This window comes from Pipra filicauda, unplaced genomic scaffold, assembly GCF_003945595.2.
Source record: "Pipra filicauda isolate LSUMZ 115617 unplaced genomic scaffold, ASM394559v2 scaffold12_size5214236_pilon, whole genome shotgun sequence".
Classification (NCBI taxonomy): domain Eukaryota; kingdom Metazoa; phylum Chordata; class Aves; order Passeriformes; family Pipridae; genus Pipra; species Pipra filicauda.
This window is the reverse complement of record NW_024103763.1, coordinates 3,818,587-3,839,006: the sequence shown is the minus strand read 5'-3', so window position 1 is coordinate 3,839,006 and position 20,420 is coordinate 3,818,587. Positions and strand designations below refer to the sequence as shown.

Sequence of the window (20,420 nt, the reverse complement as noted above, 5' to 3'; positions counted from 1 at the left end):
GAAGGAGTCAGGAGTGTACTCACATGAATGTGGGATTGAACACTAGTTCACACTTATTCTACATGTTACCTTTTCAGTGCGTGCATTATTGCTTTAAAATGAGAAATCAGGATGTACTGTCCATCTTATTTCTGTGCTCACACAGGATGAAAGCATACTGTATGTATGTTCTTTTCACTGGACATATATGAATCTTGAAGATGCTGAAGCTACATGCTGATGCTCTTGCTTTATAGCTAAGGTTATCCTGTGAGGGAAATTTCCCCCACCTAGTGCTATAGAATCCTGAAGTCAGAATTGATCCCTTATGCTTTTTGTTAGCTGCAACTTTTAGGCAGCAGGAGTCAAAAATAATGCTCTGGAGAATAGCACTATGCAGCAACTGATAGCAATCGCCTCCTTCCCTTGCCAAGGCTGTGCCAGCACTGCCAGCACCAGCTCTGTGCTGCTAGGGGCTGTGACTCAGTCACCTGTATTTCCTACGAGGTAATAGGAATACCTTGCCTGCCTGCTCAAACACAGCTGAGGGGGAAGGAATCAACTCAGCCATGCCTAAATTGTTAACAAACATGTTGAGGATAAATGCTCCTGATGAGGCTTTAGCATTACCAAGGCATTTTTAATTACCTGCAGAAAAATGAGTTGTTTATTCTTGTGTTTATGTCCTGTCTACTAACTATGAAATCCCAGAATCTGCTGTAATGATATCACTATAGGTAAGGCAGGCTAGGTACATGGTTTAATACAAATGATGCTTCTTGAACTAGTCTTCCCTGTATGTTGAAGATGCTGAACAACAGCGGCATCTCAGAGCTTTGGGGGGATGGAAAACAGCAAAGGGGCTGAAGTGGCATTTTTGTCCTGTTATTGGCCAAATCATTTCCTCCTCCAGATCTCAGCTCCGGAACAATAAATGGGGCAGACCCATAAATTGCCAGGCTGGCAAGTTTGTCAATTGCTGATTTGCTTCTTTGTCACTGTACAGATGATATTCTAAGGTTTTAATTCATTAAAAGGGTGAATCATGAATCCTGACTTAGGTACCTGCAAGTTATGCTAAGGTCTTCCTAAAAGTGGGGGGCAGTGTTCAGGGGTGCTTCATCTCACCCCGAGTTAATTGCTGAAGGAAGATGAGCTGAATTGCTCAGCAGCAGCGCTGCTTTCTCTCTCTACAGGGGAAGCTCTGTTGATTAGTTCAGACTTGGACATCTGACTATTTTGTTGTAGTGCACAGAAACCAAAGAGTTCACACTGAAGACATGCAGAGCATTGAGAAATCAAATCATGTGCATATGCAACCAAGAATTTTTCTGCAAGGTAGTTTCATGAGCACAATGGCACTTCTGCAAGTGAGGTTGATGGGATAGCTCAGTAAATAAAAACGTTCCCATTTGTCAGTGACTGCTGAATAAATCCCTATTCAAGCAATTACACACCAGTTTAGTTTCAAAGCAATCTTAGCCCATTAAAGAAAAATGCATATTTAAAGTATTCTGGCTTTGTATTTAACGGATTGATTATCACCGTTGGTGTTTGCCAAGCACACCCACACAAAGAAGTTCACTTTGAAAACTGCCTAAGTGCAGATTTGCCCATCAGACCAGAACAGCCTTGGGTATATAATAATAATTTCTTGCTTAATTATGTACTTACTCAGGACGTTTAGAGATATTCTGGTCTTCTGAGTGAATGAGAACTTTTGAAAAGCAGCAGTTCTCTCCCTCTCCCAGCATGGAGGTACTGAAATGCTAAGGCTGTTGTTCTATGCCAGTGTGCCTCAGCTGTCTGATGACAGGCACCACATGGGAACAGGCACTAGGTGACCTCAGGACCCCTTGGCAAGGCAGTGGTAGCACCAGCTTTCTCAGGAGCACTACTGTGACAGTAGTGCTGAAAATTCACCAGTCACCTCTATTTTGTCCTCTCTCTTAGTGATAGAAACCTACCTAGGAAGTTTGTCCTGCCATGCTCAAGTAGGGACCTGAGGCTTTGGCACATCAACTGATCCCTGTAGATATGTGCAACCAGACAGGTGTTTTCTTGGAGGCATCTGGCAGAGCAGCACATGGGGGCATAGGGAAGCACTGCACCAATAGGACAGGCAGACGGTAACCAGGTCTTGCTTGTCTCAACTGTAGCCCGCACTGCTATCTCTGAGGCCAAAATTGAGGTCCTGCTGTTTCTCCTGGAGAGGTTTTTCCCTGAGTGGTTTGAGCATGTACCTGTGCTCAGAGGTCAGGGCAGGGGGTCTCTCTTGTCCTCTTCTCCTTGTGCACTGACTAGGACCATCACAGGCCATGGACATTGCAAACTCTTGTCACGTCATCAGCATTAGTCTCCCCCTACCTCAACCCTTCCCAGAGATCCTCCAACATCCTATGATAAGGACTTTTCCCAGCTTGGAAGAACTATTTTTCCACTGGCCTGGGTAGAAACTAACCAGCTGGAAATATTAACTGGGAACAGCCCTCTTTTGATTTCTCCTCTCTGCTCTCCTGTAAGGCTTATGGGCAGCTCATCTGGAGGCTTCCCATGGTTTTAGTCCTGCACGTGGGAACTAGGGCAAAGCAAGAGGTGGTGTGTACCTAGGAAGAGAGTAGGACAAGATGGAGAATTAGGCCTTTTGAGACTGACTACAGCTTTTTTTTCTTGAGAGTAGACCATATAACGCAAGTCTTTCAAACTGAGGCTTGTGGTTAATCTGTCACAGAAATGATTGATAATGACTGAGAGGAAACATTCATAGAATTATTCAGCATTATTAGTCTGATAACCAATGCAGGGGGGCATAATAACCCCCACAAAGAAACATGTGCTAGAGATTTCCAGTGTGGTCAACAAACCTGTTTTCTTTATCTCCTTTTTTTGTTTTATGTCCTATTTCAAAAGAAGTCAGTCCTCCTTCACTCCTTGCTTTCGAAAAGAGGACATTGCAACAAACAAACAGAGTTTCTGCCAAAAGAGGATTTTGGAGGTATAGGGATTCAGCAAGACTCAGCACTTGTGGCCATCACTGTCCTTTCAAGTGTTACAAAAAATGACAAAAAGCCAATTGGCTGTTGTCACCCTGACACAATGGTCACAACCGCAGAGAAGTAACGATATAATCAAAACCACACAGCAATCAATGTATTTGACAAATCACCCATCAGCATCACTATTTATATATATATTTATAGCTTAAAATTTAAAAAATTGCAAGAAAATCTTTTATATTATTAAATAATTTACTTTTATAATGTAATTGGATACATACCTTGTACTGTTTCAGCTCCAGGCAGAACACAGTTTGAGTTACCAAATCAATACAAGGCATTCTTGGGACAATTTAAGCATGTCTGTACAAGGAGGTTGAACCCATTTCACTGCAGTTTTGTCTAATCTGAATAAGTAAAATCAGCACAGACTTCACAGAGGTCCAAACCACTCTGTTGTGGGGAATAAACCCATTGGTAGGAAATGCTGGAAATCTCTGCTTGTTTTGGCTCTTATGCTAATCTATTCAGACAAAAATGATGTGCTTTTACCAGAAATGTTTTGTGTATGTTTTTAATTTTAATTTTTATTTTTTTTTTACATTTCACCTTTATAGTTTAACAGCACCCGTTCGCCCTCCCCAATTGAGTGTTGCCACATGACCCCCTGGAGTAGAAAGGTACTGGAAAAACAAGCAATCCTCAATTAACAGCCCTGTCTCACTCTTCTCCCTTCTAGATCCTAACCCTTCCTCTTGCTTGCTTTTCACTTGCTAACTTTACTGCGCTAAAAGGAGCCATTTCTATTTTTCTCATGTCAGTAAGACACAATAATAACATTTTTCTTCCCCTCTTTCATTCTTCACTTTGGATGGGTTTCAGAAGCTCATGGCCATAAGGCCGCCTTCTCCTATCATCTCCTTTAAAAGGCCTGAACTGGGATTGACTCGATAGCATTAGTGATTGCATTTAATTCTCTCGCAATGTTTTGCAACTGCCCCCGCTCTGTTTCCTAAATGGTAAGAAATTGTCCGGACAATGCCAGACCGACAGCAGGTATTTATTCTCTGGCCATTTGGTGATGCCACTGTTTGGAGAGGAGGAGCTCTGGCAGCCGGGGTCACTTCGCCCGCTTTGTCCAGCACCTTATTATCATCCGAGGGAGGAATCGGCAACAAATGCAGTCTGTGTGCGTGTGTGTGTGTGTGTGTGTGTGTGTGTGTGTGTGTGTGTGTCTGCGTCCGTGTGTGTGTGTCCACGTGTCTGTGCGTGTGTGCAAGGGTGGGTTTTTTTGCATGCATGCATCAAACTTTGGGCGGGGGGGTGGGGGGGAGTTACCTAGGAAACAAAGTCTTTTGTGCTTGAAGTTTATATGAGCTATTCACGTCTGCCGGGAATCGGCACAAAAGCTGCAGGCAGAAAGAAGGCTGCAATGTTTGACTGAAATCCTACGTGGGAAAAAGGGGGTTTTCTGCGGGCGGGAGAAGAGGAAGGGTGCGTTGTCTTGGGTCTGGGGGTGCTGCGGGAGGTGACACTGACGAGGTAAGTGCGTGCCCTCCAACAGTTTAAATAGTAGCTGCTGAGTTAAGATCTTTAATGCTTTTGGGGCCAGGGCGTTAAATGCTGTTTGGCAAGCCTGAGTCGGTTAATTCCCCCGGGATTTGTGAGGAGCTTGGGCGGAGGAATGGCAGAAGTACAATGGCAGACGGGGCATGATCCTGTGGTGTCCCACACCCACCTGTTAAACGCCTTGCCAAGGAGATGCAGAGCAACAATTTTATCTTTGTCGTGTTTGCTACCGAAACTAAAACTGGCAAATGAAGTGTAAACTGCGGGCATGAGGGGGAAGACTGGTAGTTAAGCAGCTGGGAATTCAGGACTGAAGAGAAAGGCATACTGAAAGGGATTGTACTTCATTTTTAAAAAACGAGAGGCAGACAGGTGTCCTGAGCTGGCCGAACAGTTTTCACAGCTTTTAGAAGAATGTATTCATGCAAAAAGGGAGGAAAATTAGACATAAAAAAGTAAAGGTAAGTGTTTTTCCTCTCTGTCTCTTCTAAACAAAACAGAAACTTTTTTTTTGCAAACAATGAGACACCCAAATCCGAGTTGGTATCCAGCACCACATGAAAATGCTCTAAATTTATTTCTCTTTTACTAGATTAAATTATAGTGGCTTTGCAAGATGGAGTGTTGTTGGGAAATTTGTTATTTCCTTCAAAAGAAAACAAACGATCTATGTTTCTTCTATGCAGTTTACTTTTCTCTCTTTATCATCTAGTTCTTCTTGTAGTATGCTGTAAAACTATGCATGGTTTCTAAACAACCCTTTGAATTTCTTTTGGTGGTGGCTACTCTTCTCTTTGGTCGCTGTCCCCCAGCTCCAGCACTGTTAACACCTGCCACTTCGCAGCGCACAGCTGTTGGGTGGTGTACCATGATCTGCTCATGGTCTGAGTTTGTACAAATGGTTTTCTGAAGTATGAGTGCGAGGGGGTGTCTTCTTTAAAACTTTGGGTCTTCTAATGCTTGAATGAATGGTTATCTGGGGCCAATAGGTGCTAGTAATCACTGGACACAGGAGTTGAAAAGATTGCGGATGCAAATGAGGGTCCACGTGTGTCTAACGCTGATGGTGACTGAGGGCAGGCTTGCAACAGCTACCTGGGAATGCAGTATGTGCCCCTTCTGACAGAGGAGATGGCCTCTAAATGTCACTGCAAATGTGCTGACTTCCAGTATGTTGAGGTTTTTTTCTCCTATTAGCAGGATAAGTTTCCATTGGAGAATAGCTGGTGCTGTGTGACTTAGCTAGAACAATTCCTTCCTGCATCCCTGTAATTGATTTCTGATCTGTGTGTCTGCTCTGTTTCAAAATTAACCTCGTGTGCCTGAGTGGGAGACACTGATTTTGAATGTATTCATTTGCAGTCCCATCCACCAGAGGACGAAGATACAGATGTCATGTTAGGGCAGAGGCCGAAAAATCCAATACATAATATCCCTTCTACACTGGATAAACAAACCAATTGGAGTAAAGCACTACCTCTCCCAACTCCAGAGGAGAAAATGAAACAAGATGCCCAAGTGATTTCTTCTTGCATTATCCCCATCAATGTCACTGGTACAAATCTCTTCTATTTCTTTTTGTATTTATTGCATGGTTCAAGGGAGGTCAAGTACTTATTTTGTTTAATTTATTTGAAGTCACGGGATTGTGCAGTCTGGGGGCAAAGACCCTAGCTTGAGGATTTAGTTTCTAGAAGACAGTGGGCTAATTTCATCCCTTATGCGTGACTGCTGGAGTCGCTGAAGCTGCATCTAGGATTAATTTGGCCCATATTTTCAGAGCCATGTTATATAGTGTAACATAACCCTGGGTTCTCTGCATAAACAATGTACTTTTGTTGTGTATATAACCTACAGTCTGTATTTACAAAGACCTCAAATAACTTTTTGAATGTAGCTGACTGAAATAATGCAGAACACCACCAAAATTAATCATATGATTATCATGTGTAGCAGGAGAAGAGAAACTAGAGAATGTAGGCTACTATTTGCAGTGCTTTAAATATGCGAGGCATGAATGTGTAGCATGCAAACCATCGCTCTGAGATCTCTTTACATGCAGCTATGCTGAAGGTATAGTAATGGCATTTTCTTTTATTTCTATAACATTTGGATACAGTTGACTAGATTTACTTGAAGGAGAACTTGTTTATAGAAGCATCAGGTATACCACTTATTAAATGTGATAGATGACTTATTTCCAGAATCAAAAATCAGAATGTTTTCTCTTTCTCTTTTTCTCTTTCTCTCATTCCAGAGGGCTATGGTAAACATAAAGTTGATCTGAGTTTTCCTCAATAATATTTCCAAGTACCAAGTTTTGATTAACGTAAGAGCATAAAGTGGACTGACTTCCACAGTTATAGACTTCAATATAAACAATTAGAAAAAAAGCAGGGACCTTTCAGCTAGCCTTCATTCCCCAGAGAAAATATTTGTATTTAATTCTATTTTCCCAGTAACTGGGAGGTTGGGCTAAGGTCACAGCCCTCACATCCCATTGTTCTTTCCCGTGTCTATCAGCAGTGCACCAACCTCCCTGCAAGACAGGCTGTAGGATTCACCATGGTGCTGGGGAGGGCTGTATGCCCATAGTCCAACTTCAGCCCCCAGCCAAGGGGCTCTGGGCTTTTGGACTTGCAGCACATCTGTCTTACAGCACCATGGTGACCAGTCCCCGTCTGCTCTACTGTCAGCTGCATGAATCCTCCCGGTGACAGCAACACAGCCTTGGTTCTCCTCTGCCCCAACAGTGGAGCTGACACTGCAGTGCCACCAGCTCTGCTTGCCTGGGGAGGTGGCAGCCAGGAGTGGGTGTCCCTGTCACTGGGATGGTGCTTCTGGCCAGTCAGGGCCCAAGTGGAGGACAGGCAGCTGGCCGGCAGAACTGCCTGCATAGACGTTGCTGGCCGGAGGTTGGGACCCGGCTGGTCAAGGTTGCAGGTTGGGCACTGCTACTGCAAATCCCCATGGAAAGTCATAGATAATGTGGCATATTTCCATGAGGTAAAGCTGGTGTTAAAATGATGCTCTTTTTAGATTCAATATAGGACCCTAAAGGGTGTAGGTTTTCTAAGAAGGCTAATGTCACCTTATGCAGTCAGAGGAGAGTTAGGTCTGGGACCAATGTTAACTTTTCCAGTAATAGCCATTTTTGCCTAGACTCCACCTGCCATACATTGGAACCAAATTTCCACTGATCAGTTTTACAGATCAAGAATGGTATGTAATCTTCTGGATGTTTATGTGTATCATTCTCATTAGCACTAATGGGAATAATTTGTATGCGTCACGGGGAGGATATATCCTCTTCCACTTTCCTCTCGGAGATGACCCCCGTGCATCTGGCGCACAGAGCATGTTCGGCTAATTCACAGTTGCTGGAAAACCAGCAATGATGCTGATTGATTTTTTGTTTCAAAGAGTTTGCTTTCAGTTCTCTGTTTTTGTTTTTTAAGCTTCTCCCAACCCTGAGAAATGTTCACTTTTTTGAAAATGATTGTTGTTGGAGTTTATAGCACCTTTGTTCCATATTAAAGAAAGTTCTTCCTCTGCTTATTCCAGGGGCATTGGTGGTTACAGGACATCTGTCTGAAGCCTCTATTTCACTGTAGTAGATTTCAAGAAGAACTTTTACAAGAAAGTTACTTTTTAATGTTTTACATTGTTACGTAATGTAATATGTATGTGTATGTCTGTGTATAATTATGTTTTTTATAATTATACGCTATTAAAATAGAGCTTCTTATCAGGATTTTTATTTTCCTTTTGTTTGGTTTAGTTTGTTTGTTTTTCTTAAGATTACAAACCACTGTACCAGCAATCCTTATGTTAGTGTCTTTATGGACCTGGCACATTTTTTCCAACCTGTCCCACGTCAACTTTAGAGAGCGTGAGTGAGTGTATGCTTGTGCAAAAAGCCAGTGCAGCTGGGCACTGGTCTTCTGGTTGGCCTCCTTTACACTCTATTTTGTCAACACAGTGTAAAAAACAAAGTGAAAGATACTTTCCTGTGCTAATGCCATGGAAACATAAAGAAAATAGGGGATTCTCACCTATTCTATGCACATTAGTTTATCTGGTCGTAAACAAATGCGCTCGTGAACTTGGGCTTCTAAATCTAAACTGAGGATCTTGATTGCATGACCTGATTCCCTGAGTGAACTCCCACTATATGCTGAGCACATGTGAAAATCAGCACACTTACTGATGTAAAGAAATAGCAGCTCCCCGTTAATGTCACTCTTGGCCTTGTGTCATTGTTACAGAGAATGCTCTCTAAACTTGCACGGTGACTTGGCCCCATTTTAGCTGTCTCCTTCCTTTTTGAAATGTTAGCCCCCTTGGCATATTGGTCTCCTAAGAAGCGCCCAATTACTGCAATATGGCATTATAACCTTAAAATGTCTTCTTATGCTTAGTTGCTTAAAGTAAGTCAGGCAATAGCTGAATAGATAATGCTTTGCAGACAAGTTACTGTCATTATCCCTATGACAGATGGATAAATAGCTATAAGAAAGATGCCCTGTTACCAAGAGCTCTCAACTCTATTTGCCTTCCTGATTTTCTTTTCTTTTCCTTTTCTTTTTCTTTTCATGCCTTCTGTTATTTTTGGCAGACCAGGCTGCTGAGGGGGAGCTGGAATTAGATGTAAAACTGTGATATACTGTGATATAATTTACATAAGAGCTACATAAGGGCTCCCTTATGTTTATTCACAGGCTTAATCCAAGCTCACATACCTCCACTGTGTTCCAGCCATGAAAATTTGTTTACTATTTCTAAAGGCTAATGAGACCTATTTATGGGTTGCAGGAGTTGGTTTTGACAGAGAGGCTAGTATACGCTGCTCTCTTGTTCATTCACAATCTGTACTACAGCGGAGACGAAAGTTGAGGAGGAGGAAAACCATCTCTGGCATCCCCAGAAGAGTGCAACAAGAAATAGGTGTAGTATAAATACAAATCTTCCGTAGATAGCTTTCTAACAAACTTAAATTGCAGGGATATGAGCTGGTAGCTAGCCTTCCAAAGAAACGAAACCTTTAAATTGTAAATGCTTCTGGAGTTTGGGAATGACATGTTTTGTTTTTTTGATTTACTACAGTAAGCAAAGCTATATTACTCCATATGGCCTTGAAGGACCGGGGGCCTTACTGAGTAATATAGATGTACGTGTTCAGCTCTTATTGTGTAAATGTTAATCAGTTCTTTTTTTTTTCATTTTATTTCTGTTATGAACCCATAGTTATGTGCATAAAAAGTAACTAGATTAAGTGAAAGTTTTTTCTTGCGTGAGGGGAGCTTAAGGTAAAGAACTGACAGATGTTGCTCAGCAAAGTGGTGATGAGCTGTCACAACAGCTGGATAACTCAGATGAGCGGTTGGATATCCGCCTTAGAAACAGCTGCTGGTACCCTACGGGAGCTTTGCTAAACCTTTATTTTATTTATCAGACTCCTTGATTCCTTCTTTTTATTCTTTATTACCAAGAATATTTGCCTGAAATCTATCTACTTACCTCACTTTTTGTAACAGGTAAATTAGGAGCAACTCCGTTGAGGGTGAATCCTGTGTAAAATTGTTATTAACCCAAAATGAAACTAACAGGATTGTTATTTCTTAATGTTCATGTACACCTGAAGATGGCTCTGGTATCTTGGTCCGTTGCCATGAAACTTCATTGGAAGGAAAAGGAATGTATTTATCATAGGGAATAAGGAACTAGAGAACCTATGAAAGAAAGATCCTGTTGCCTTGCAAATATTCTTGGTAGTAAAAAAGTAGATAATGGAAGTTCTGAACAGACAGGTAGTCAAAATAGAATTATTTTTAGAAGCTCATGGAGTGTTTTGTCCAGCAGCCACTCCTGAAAACTGTCTTTAATTAGTTGAAATAGAGTGACAAAACCTGAAAACCTAGTATTTATCTTAATATTTACCACAGTAAGCTCAGCTCCACAAGAGATCACATTGCAGGAATAGGAGAACAGAGATCACATTGCAGGACTAGGAGAATTTCCCTACCTCACTGGCATGAGGTCTGCCTTATATAAATTTATAGCCAACTTAAATTTTGTCCAACGCTCAGCAAGATTAAGAAAATAAAGAATACAGCAGATAATGCTTCTTGGGTTGCTCCGCGGGTTGTCTCATGGCAGGAAATGTGCAACTCTCTCCCACTCACCCAGCTTTCCGTGTGTCCTAGATTCAGACGAGTCACCAGTGGCGAGAGAGCGCAATGTGATTGTGCACACAAACCCAGACTTCTCTGGCTCCAGCAACAGGAGGTCGGGGACCCGGGACTCGGAGTGCCAGACAGAAGAAATCCTAATAGCTGCTCCCTCACGGCGACGGATCCGTGCCCAGAGGGGGCAGAGCGTTGTTGCCTCCCTCTCCCACTCTGCTGGCAACATCTTGGTGCTGGCAGACAATGGGGATGCCGTCTTCGCTGCCGCTGTAAGCAACCGCATCCGCTCACGGAGCCTTCCTCGCGAGGGAGCCCGGGCCAGTGAGGGCCATCAGGATGCCACTACCAAGAGTGGAGGTTATGAAGCAGAGCACTTCCTAGCTGGTCAGGAGAGGATCCCAAAAAAAGGAAAGGAGGTCTTGATCAAGCAGGGTTCACAGGAATGCCAGCCCATTGGTTTAACTTGTCCTCAGCACCTGCACAGCCCCGAACACAGCATCGGCGAGAGGGGGAGATCACGGCTGTCAAGGATGGTCGATTCAGGCAGCTGTGAGATTTCATCCAACTCAGACACTTTCGGGAGCCCAATTCACTCCATCTCCACAGCAGGAGTCCTGCTCAGCAGCCACATGGACCAGAAAGATGACCACCAGTCCTCCAGTGGCAACTGGAGTGGGAGCAGCTCAACATGTCCCTCCCAGACATCTGAAACCATTCCTCCTGCTGCCTCTCCTCCGCTAACAGGCTCTTCGCACTGTGACTCTGAGCTGTCGCTCAACACTGCTCCCAATGCCAACGAGGACTCCAGTGTCTTCACAGAGCAGTTTGGTGACCATGCAGACAAGGTCAGGGGCCACAGGGCGAGCTCCTTCACCTCCACTGTGGCAGATTTACTGGATGACCCCAACAACAGCAACACGAGTGACAGTGAGTGGAACTACCTGCACCATCACCACGACGCCTCCTGTCGCCAGGACTTCAGTCCTGAGCGTCCAAAGGCAGACAGCCTGGGATGCCCCAGCTTCACCAGCATGGCCACCTATGACAGCTTCCTTGAAAAGACCCCCTCTGACAAGGCAGACACTAGCTCACACTTTTCTGTGGATACTGAAGGATACTATACCTCCATGCACTTTGACTGCGGTCTCAAGGGTAATAAAAGCTATATTTGCAACTATGCAGCCCCAGGCTCCGAGAGTGGCCAGACCGGGAGCGTGACTTCCAGCCTGGCTGACTGCACCTGGCAGGAGTGCATGAGCCACAGGAGGCAGGGACGGCAGAGCTTCTCACTGAAGAAACCAAAGGCAAAGCCAGCCCCACCAAAACGCAGCTCATCTTTGAGGAAATCAGAGGGCAGCACCGACCTTCCTGACAAGAAAGAACCAAAGATCGGTGGCGGACAGCATGTCTCTCACACTGCCAGGGAGATGAAGCTGCCCCTTGAATTTTCAAACACACCTTCCCGAGTGGAAGGCCCCAACCTGCCAGCCAAGCAGGAGCTTCCCTGGGCAAACCAGGGTGATGGCGGGCTAAAAGACACTGCGTTTGACACCGCCGATATCCCCTCCTTTAAAGATGAAGGTGCTGAACAACCTCACTATGCAGACCTCTGGCTTCTGAACGACTTGAAATCCAGCGATCCTTACAGGTCCTTGTCCAATTCAAGCACCGCTACGGGTACTACAGTCATAGAGTGCATCAAGTCACCAGAGAGCTCTGAATCCCAGACATCTCAGTCTGGGTCACGAGCTACTACCCCATCCCTCCCCTCTGTTGATAATGAGTTTAAGCTGGCCTCTCCCGAGAAGCTGGCAGGGTTAGCATCACCTTCCAGTGGGTACTCCAGCCAGTCGGAGACGCCCACCTCTTCTTTTCCAACGGCTTTCTTTTCGGGACCCTTGTCTCCAGGGGGGAGCAAGAGGAAGCCAAAAGTACCAGAGAGGAAGTCATCACTGCAGCAGCCACTCTCAAAAGACAGCACTGCCTCGGTGAGCAAAGACCTTGAACTTCCAATTATACCTCCTACTCACCTTGACCTAAGTGCTCTTCACAATGTCTTGAGTAAGCCCTTCGCTCACAGGCACCAGCTGCATACCTTCAGCCACAGCAAGCAGAGCGCAGTCGGGGAAGCCCTGCAGCCCAGCCCTCCCTCCGCCCTCGCCATCACACCCTCCGTTCTCAAGTCTGTCCACCTCCGGGCAGTCAACAAGCCTGAAGGAGTGAAACATAAAGGCAGTACCCCAGACCTGCTGTGCATACAGGAGACTGCTTTGACACCGACCGATGTTTCTCCAGGCAAAATGAGGCCGCTCTTAGCTAAGAAACCAGTAGCACGGCAGTACTCTACAGATGAGGCCGTAATGCTGTACATTGACACTTCCCCGGCAGAAGCAGGCCCTGGAAAGCCGCCTTTAGAGAAAAGCTCCTCTTTTGGCGGGCAGAATAGCTCTGAGCAAGAAGCTGTAACTTCAGCAAGCGTGAGTCTGGTTGAAACTGAACCTGAAAAGGACCAAACGCACCTGGTTGCTGAATGCTTACCAGAAAGGCCTCTGAATCAGACATGTGCCATCTCCGTGGATGGGTTTCAGAAGGGCTCAGCTGTCCCCACAGGTGACGACGAAGCAAAGAAACCCATTCAGGGACCAGAAATAGTGTGCGACCTTCAGCAAGTGCAGGCTCATCAAGAGCTCTCCACAGGCAGTGAGGGGAGGCTGGAAGCTGGGCCTGTGGGTGAAAGCCCAGCTCATGCTGAGGGACCAACCATCAGCTATCAGTTTAAACACCAACCCGATGTAAGCCACCATGTGCCTGGGAATATCGGCTATGAAGCAGAGATGGCAGCACCAGTTAATTCACTTGGTGAAGTGGGTTGCAAGCAGGAAAATGGTATCGCATCAGGTATCCCAACCAAAAGTGCCTCTGATGACAGCAGGGCAGACGAGACAGTGGGCAGCACAGACGAGCCTTCACTGAAAGGTCAGTTGTGAACTCTTTCTGTATCATGCAACTTTGGATGTGACTAGTAGTGGAGTCAGAGCAGGCTGAAGTTGCACATCAGCTTATCTCTGTGGGTTTAAGCACAGAGCCCTCCAAGTCTTTTAGCTGGTCAGCCAACCCAAAGATATTTACACCTTTTCAATGTATTCAGACCTTTTTGATATTTATTGCCTTCCTTGTGCTGCATTTCAGCTGAAAAGAGAAAAGGAAGGAGCATTGGCCCTGGGTACAGAGGAGCCTTAGTATCACAGCTGTGCAGTAAATGGGAGATCCCATGTTCAGTGCCTCGCAGTGCCCCTTTTATGGGCTCCAGTATGCAACATTCACCATGTTTAGATTAGAGTGTAAGGTCTGTATGGTGGTATCAGCCACTGGGCTGTGAATAGAGCTGGTGCCTTGCACTGGCAGTGCTGTTGCAAAGTGCAGTGGGGTCTGACTCATAGCATGGCTTCTTTCCTTGTTTAAGAGTCTTCTCCAAGCGATGAGTCCATCATGTCTCCACTGAGCGAGGAGTCACAGGCTGATGCTGAGGATGTCTTTGTGTCTCCAAACAAACCCCGCACTACCGAGGATCTGTTTGCAGTCATTCACAGGTGACCTAACCTTGCAGCAACAGAAATGGTAACATGCATCCCTGCACAGTTGCCCACTAACAATAGTTACAGGTTATTCCGTGCTTAAGTTTTGTCCTGAAACTGCCTTCTTTAGTTAACTCATTTTAGTTTTCTAAAAGGCAGCTTTTAAAAGATGCTTTATTATGGTGTGCAGTGTAGTCTGGGTATCTTAATGGCATACTTCACAGTATATACTTTACAGATGACAACATCAGGCCATGCTATCTAACAAACATACATGTCTTCAAAGAAAAGAACCAACAGTGGTTCCTGCCTTCTGTCCACCAGTTCACCAGCTCTATTCTGGTGTGTGAGTTGTTGAAGCAAGAATGATGAGAAGGCATCTCTTCAATTTTAGAGTATTTTGTAGTCAGCTGAAATTTGTGACCACAACTGAAATTAAAGATTTCTGATATTGCATAGGTTATGCTGAGTCTTATTATTACCTAAGACTCTGTAGGCATTGTTGTCTTTACACAGAGCTGGTTGTGCATACGTTGTTTTGGAAGAGCTGGGTAATGTTGACAGGGACTCTGTGGCTCAGTGTCTCATCCATTACACAAGAGCTACCACAGCTTAAAGTGCCATCAGTCACTGCTAGCCTTGGGTATTTGACAGAAGGATTATGAGAACTCTAGCTAATATGAAAGAGCACTCAATCTGTAAAACTCCAGACTAGCCCTAAGTTTTATACTACAAAGATAACATATGAAAGAGTTTTCCTTTGTGTTTTTACAGATCGAAAAGGAAAGTTCTTGGGAGAAAGGATTCTGGAGACCTTTCTGTAAGAAACAGATTGAGAGCTTCATCTGGGACCAGCAGCCAGCCTCTCACTAGCAGCACGCTGCCCACCAGCAACATGCCATCAGCCGGCAGCATGGGCACTCCCATTAGCAGTCAGAGGTCACCTGGGCTCATTTACAGGAATGCCAAAAAGTCCAACACATCTAATGAGGAGTTTAAACTACTGCTCCTTAAAAAGGGCAGTCGATCTGATTCCAGCTACAGGATGTCTGCCACAGAAATTCTGAAAAGTCCTATTTTGCCCAAGTCTCCCGGAGAGCTGATGGCAGATGCCCTTCAAAGCATGGAAGAGTCTCCTCCTGTGACAAGCCCCGACACATTGTCCCCGCTCTCCCCCTGCTCCCCCAGGGTTAACACGGAAGGATTCTCCTCCAAGAACTTTCCCATGTCGGCGTCGTCGAGAGTGGGGCGGTCGCGGGCGCCTCCAGCAGCGAGCAGCAGCCGGTACAGCGTGCGCTGCAGGCTGTACAACACACCCATGCAGGCCATCTCAGAAGGAGAAACGGAGAACTCAGATGGCAGCCCCCACGACGATCGGTCTTCTCAGAGCTCAACATAGGCTGTGTGGGTGCCAGGCTGCCAACACCACCTGGGCTCTGTAAGGATGTCAACATAAGAGGCCAATGCTGTAGCAATTCAAAAAAAAAGAAAAAAAGAAGAAAAAGAAGAAAAAGAAAAAAAATTTCAGGGCAGTATCAATGCTCAGATGTGTTTGCGTTCGAAAGACGCTGGGGAAATGAGGACTACAGCTGTAGCTATTTATTACATTACATTTTCTATAAGGAGGAAGATATGCTATGTCTGTTCTGTTTTCTTTTTACTTCATTTGGTTTATCACACTCTCATTTCCATTGTCACTGTAGATTTCAAGGCTATACACTTTCCATAGAGTTAAAGGTGACCTTGGGTATTTTTTTTATCCCAGAAGCTGTCCATCAGATACAAATCCCTCACTGTAGTGCTTCCCTAGGGAGAAAAAAAAAAAAAAGAAAATGCTCTTGAGAATTGGTATTTTTCTACACTAAAATGAGCTGAAACAAAATTTAGAAGAAACTAACAAAACATATGTAAATATCATATTTTTGATAAAAATTTGTAAATAGAATTATCAAAAAGTGGACGTGGCAAACAATTTACTGCGTAACAACTTTGTTTATAGAAGACAAAAGAATTCAAATGTAATAACTGTATTCTGTGAATACCATTTTCATATCAAACATAAAAAATCCACATGGCCACCGATAACCACTTTCAGTGTGACAGGCCTGAAGGATGACATTGAGCAGTGGAAAGGGGGAATTCTCCACCTTAGCTAAGGAAACGGAAAGGCTGACTGTGAGGGGATTAAATTAACCATTTGTCTTTCTAAGGCAGCTCCAAAGAAGCTAACTGGAAAGTGAAGCTGGGAAGGTTACCTTGAGGATTGGTGGGGAAGATGAGTGGGTTTCTGACAGAACAAAGCTGTGTCTGATGCAAAGTCCCAAAGGGTCCCATCCCACAGCCTCCCCTGGGCCTTTATTCTTGCAGGGATCTGTAGCACTATATCTGATGAGAAACCCAGAGGGATCGCTTCGGAGAGGATAGATGTGAGAGAAAACAGTACTGAACTTTCATATTCCTATTAGGCTATTGGGATACATAACACAGTCATAACCTGGTAACTATAATCTTTAAACACGATTAGTTTCTGATTCATAAAGGAAACAAATTGTAAGCATGCAAGAAGCGCTTTTGATTTATCAGTAAATATCCGCAATGAGTTTTCAGTGAAGCTTTCTCTTTGTGCTGATGAGATTCATGCTACCTAAATATTTACAAAAATGACACTGTGAAAACGTAGCTGGGAAATAGGTATGTGTATGCATTATTTATATTCATTGCTGAGCTGGGAAGAGGGAAGCTCTGGTTCATTGTGCCAGCCACATACAGTAGGGATCTTGTCTGGGTTTACCAGAAGCACAGAACAGGGTGGGGGACTGGGGTGGAGTGGGAAAGGAGATAAATCAAAAAGTAGCTGCTTTGATACAAATGAAGGCAGGGAGATAAAAGCTGAATTACTTGAAGTTACTTGAATATTCTCATCTTAAAACCACAAGAACCCGTGAGTTGCTTTATACTTTTAATTTTAAATAAAATAAAACCAATAGGCCTGATCCTCCTTTGGGCCACTGCAATTTCCATTGATGTAGCCCCGTCCATGCTACTTGGAGGACAAGGCTCTCTTTATCCAAAACTGATGCAGTTGGTGTTGGTTGCCGTAGGATATGGTTTGGAATAGAGGAAAGGCTAGTGCAGAGAAAATAGTGCAAGGAGGAATGAGGTGTTTAGTAGGACAGGTCAAATAGGATGGCAGAAAGAGCATACTTTGGTACTAAAGAAATCACCTAAAAGCTGGCTTTAAGCATAAGTAAATAATAGGGAAGCAGGATGTGTGAATTCGGTTTTTACTGAGTTTTCTTTTAATCATGTAATGCATAAAGCTGAGAGTTTTTAAAAGCGGACAGAGCATGTTTTATAGAGGAAGGTTCTAACTAAAACTGTTACAATTTTAAATAGTCAAAGCAAATCAGAACAGTTTAACAAATCTCAAATTATTCCCCAGAAGGTTCATATTTGATTTTGTCTAGTGCTTACCACAAGACGTATTATTCAGGGTTACCTACTGTCCTCCTGTGTAGCCTGGTTGCATTTGTGTGGTGAGATAGAGTCACTATGCATGTGGTACGTGTGTTGGGATGAGGGGTGGTCCATCAGTTGAAGGGCTGCAAAATCATCTAAAATAGTTTTTCAGAAGGTAATGGGAGCAAGGTTTTGGAAACAAAAGGCTAATCACATTAGTAGCTTAGTTAAGAAGATAAGTCTGAATACAAGTGAAGTGAATGAATGAGAATGTTTTAAGAGGAAATGTTCAGCATATAACAAACCGCTTTCTGGAGAATATGAGTAAAGGAAGTTTAGATACTGGGCAGAAAATCCTTAGTTTGTCATCTTCAGTCATTCTCCATTAAAATTTTACCAGGAGCACTTTTATAATATGTTTAATAGCCCTGAGTTAAACAGTCATTCAAAACTGTAAAGAGAATACAGCTAAATTGACTTTGATGATATCACTTTTTTTATCAATCAATAATTTAATAGAGATCAAAAATAGATATATATACACCTTTTTTTTTACCAGAATGGTGAGGCAATATTTCACATACAAAATGGACACAGAAAAATCCCATTAAAATATAGTCTTCTTTTGCTTAATTTCCTAGTTTATATTTAGCAGACTGAAACCCAAATAGAGAGATTCTAAATCCGCTAAGAAGAAAAGAGTCATAACAAACGTGGGAGTCAGAGGAAGACGAATGGCGGGGTTCCCTGTAGCATTGCAGGAATGCCACTAAGGCACAGAGGACAAGCCATAGAGCAAAGGGAACATCACTCACCTCTTGAGACAGGGTACAGTACGAGCATGAGGTAACTGCTGAACCGTCATTTCAACCTACTGTTCTGTTGCTTGCACTGATGTTATGAAAATGATTTCTTAAGTTATACAGCTGTGTTCTGAAAAAAAAAACATTTTCCCCTTTTCTCCTTTGTTCCTTTTTTTTTCATTTTGTTATTGTTGTTGTGGCAGCATAGAGGGCATGGGATAGTTGTAGCAAATAAAGCATATGTTTGCTTTTGCCAAAGGTCAGTGATTGAGTGCATTTGCTGCAATGGTGGCAGATAGAGAAATACTGTAGGTTATGACTTAAAGAATTAAAAAAAAATTAAGAAGGTTACAGTGTAACTATTTTGGTACTAGCACCAGTTCATGCTGGCAGAAAAGACAATGGTTTATGGACTTGCATCCATTTTGTATTTTTGTAATATTTGTAAATATGAACTTTTTAAATTGTTGCAAATATGGTTTCTTTTGTAAAATGTTTTCAAAGTTTACATTAAATCCAAGCCTTTGTATATTTTAGAGCTGTGCAACACTTTAAGTCTTGTATTTATTTTTAGTAAAAACGGTGACAGTTTCATTGTGAACCCCTCTCAAAAAATGTGTTGGAAAAGTTTGATTACCTAGAAAGTGTGTATAGAAACTGCAAATAAACGTGACTGCAATTAAATCACACCTTCTCTTTACTTTCTTGTAATGAGATGTGAAGTCTAATCTACAGACTACAAGTATGCTATTTCCAAAGGTCACTCTCGGGGCTTTACACATTTCAAACCTATTTAATCATGCTTTCTCTTCAACCTAATTTTTTTCATAAACTGTAAAAGGGAAAATCTGTATCCAAACTGTCATTGACTTTAAGTGCCCACCAGTACATTTTTACCAGAATATAAAGACTGCTGAATTCGCCCCATGTCTTTTACAGGTAAGAAAAAGCTAAGAGAAAGAAAGCTGGGATGAAAAATGGTGGTAAGACCACTGCTTTATCTTCACCTGTTACAAATTGTAACACTTCAGACTCAAGGCATAGGAAATCCAGTGACTGGGTCCTATCAGGAAGGATAGGAAGCCTTGGGCAAAAGGCAGGTCATAGATTATGAACATAAACTTTGAATGCTAACACTACCTTATTTTAAAATAGTTTGGTTATGAGGAGGTTGAGAAGTCAGGACATGGAAACCAAGTGTTTAAAACAACAGCCCCTGCAAAGAGGCTGAGTCTCTTTGAAAATGAATGGAACACTGTACTTGGTATTTAAAAAACACATATGGAAAAAAAAAAGTTGAAATGCACAAGTCTGGTGTCCTAGAGAGTGTGGAAAAAAGAAGGGCTTTGGAGAATGCTGCCGGGCTAACTGCAGTGATATTTTGCAATGGCATGAGGATTACCTCGATGATGTAGTAGCCTTAGAGATGTCTCCAAGTGGGAATCAGTTTGCATAACATTCACTTTAACCAAGTGATCAAGTAGTTAATGGTTATGTGGATCATTCCCTGTTGTCTTGTGTGCCTTTCCCAATCCAGAAATACAGGTAAGCAAGATCTGTAGGGAAAGTTTAGGCCATAGAGGCAGGCACAAGCTGGTTTTCCTCTGCCCACTGTACACCTGTAGTTTTCTATGCCCAGTGGAAGAGAAGATTAAACATTAGACTACATAAAATATAGCCAGTGCTTTTTATATATACGAGGTGTCATGTCCCAAGAGGGTGATCCTGGGTTACCTGCTCTGGGAGAGCCGCAAAATGTCGGGATTGTAGAGGGTAGTCCTGGACTGCCTACTCTGAGGTATGTTTGGGATACCCTTGAGCTAAATTATGGTGAAATAATGCCAAATGATC

The 20,420-nt window shown here is 43.3% G+C and overlaps 1 protein-coding gene across 6 annotated transcripts in view; it reads left to right on the top strand.

The window, feature by feature from the left end:
- NHS (NHS actin remodeling regulator) overlaps positions 1 to 19,258 on the top strand; it is a 261,229-nt gene extending 241,971 nt beyond the window's left edge. For 4 of the 6 annotated variants that reach the window (XM_027738258.2, XM_039378102.1, XM_039378093.1 and 1 more), the window contains exons 4-9: positions 3,593 to 3,655; positions 5,907 to 6,099; positions 9,360 to 9,491; positions 10,751 to 13,708; positions 14,196 to 14,322; positions 15,082 to 19,258. In XM_027738258.2, coding sequence (XP_027594059.1) covers positions 3,593 to 3,655; positions 5,907 to 6,099; positions 9,360 to 9,491; positions 10,751 to 13,708; positions 14,196 to 14,322; positions 15,082 to 15,706 — 4,098 coding nt within the window. In that variant the 3' untranslated portion in view covers positions 15,707 to 19,258. Of the gene's footprint in view, positions 1 to 3,592; positions 3,656 to 4,325; positions 4,518 to 5,906; positions 6,100 to 9,359; positions 9,492 to 10,750; positions 13,709 to 14,195; positions 14,323 to 15,081 lie in introns of those variants that run through there. The other 2 variants (XM_039378103.1, XM_027738260.2) reach the window with 2 other exon arrangements.
- The last annotated feature ends 1,162 nt before the right edge of the window (positions 19,259 to 20,420 follow it).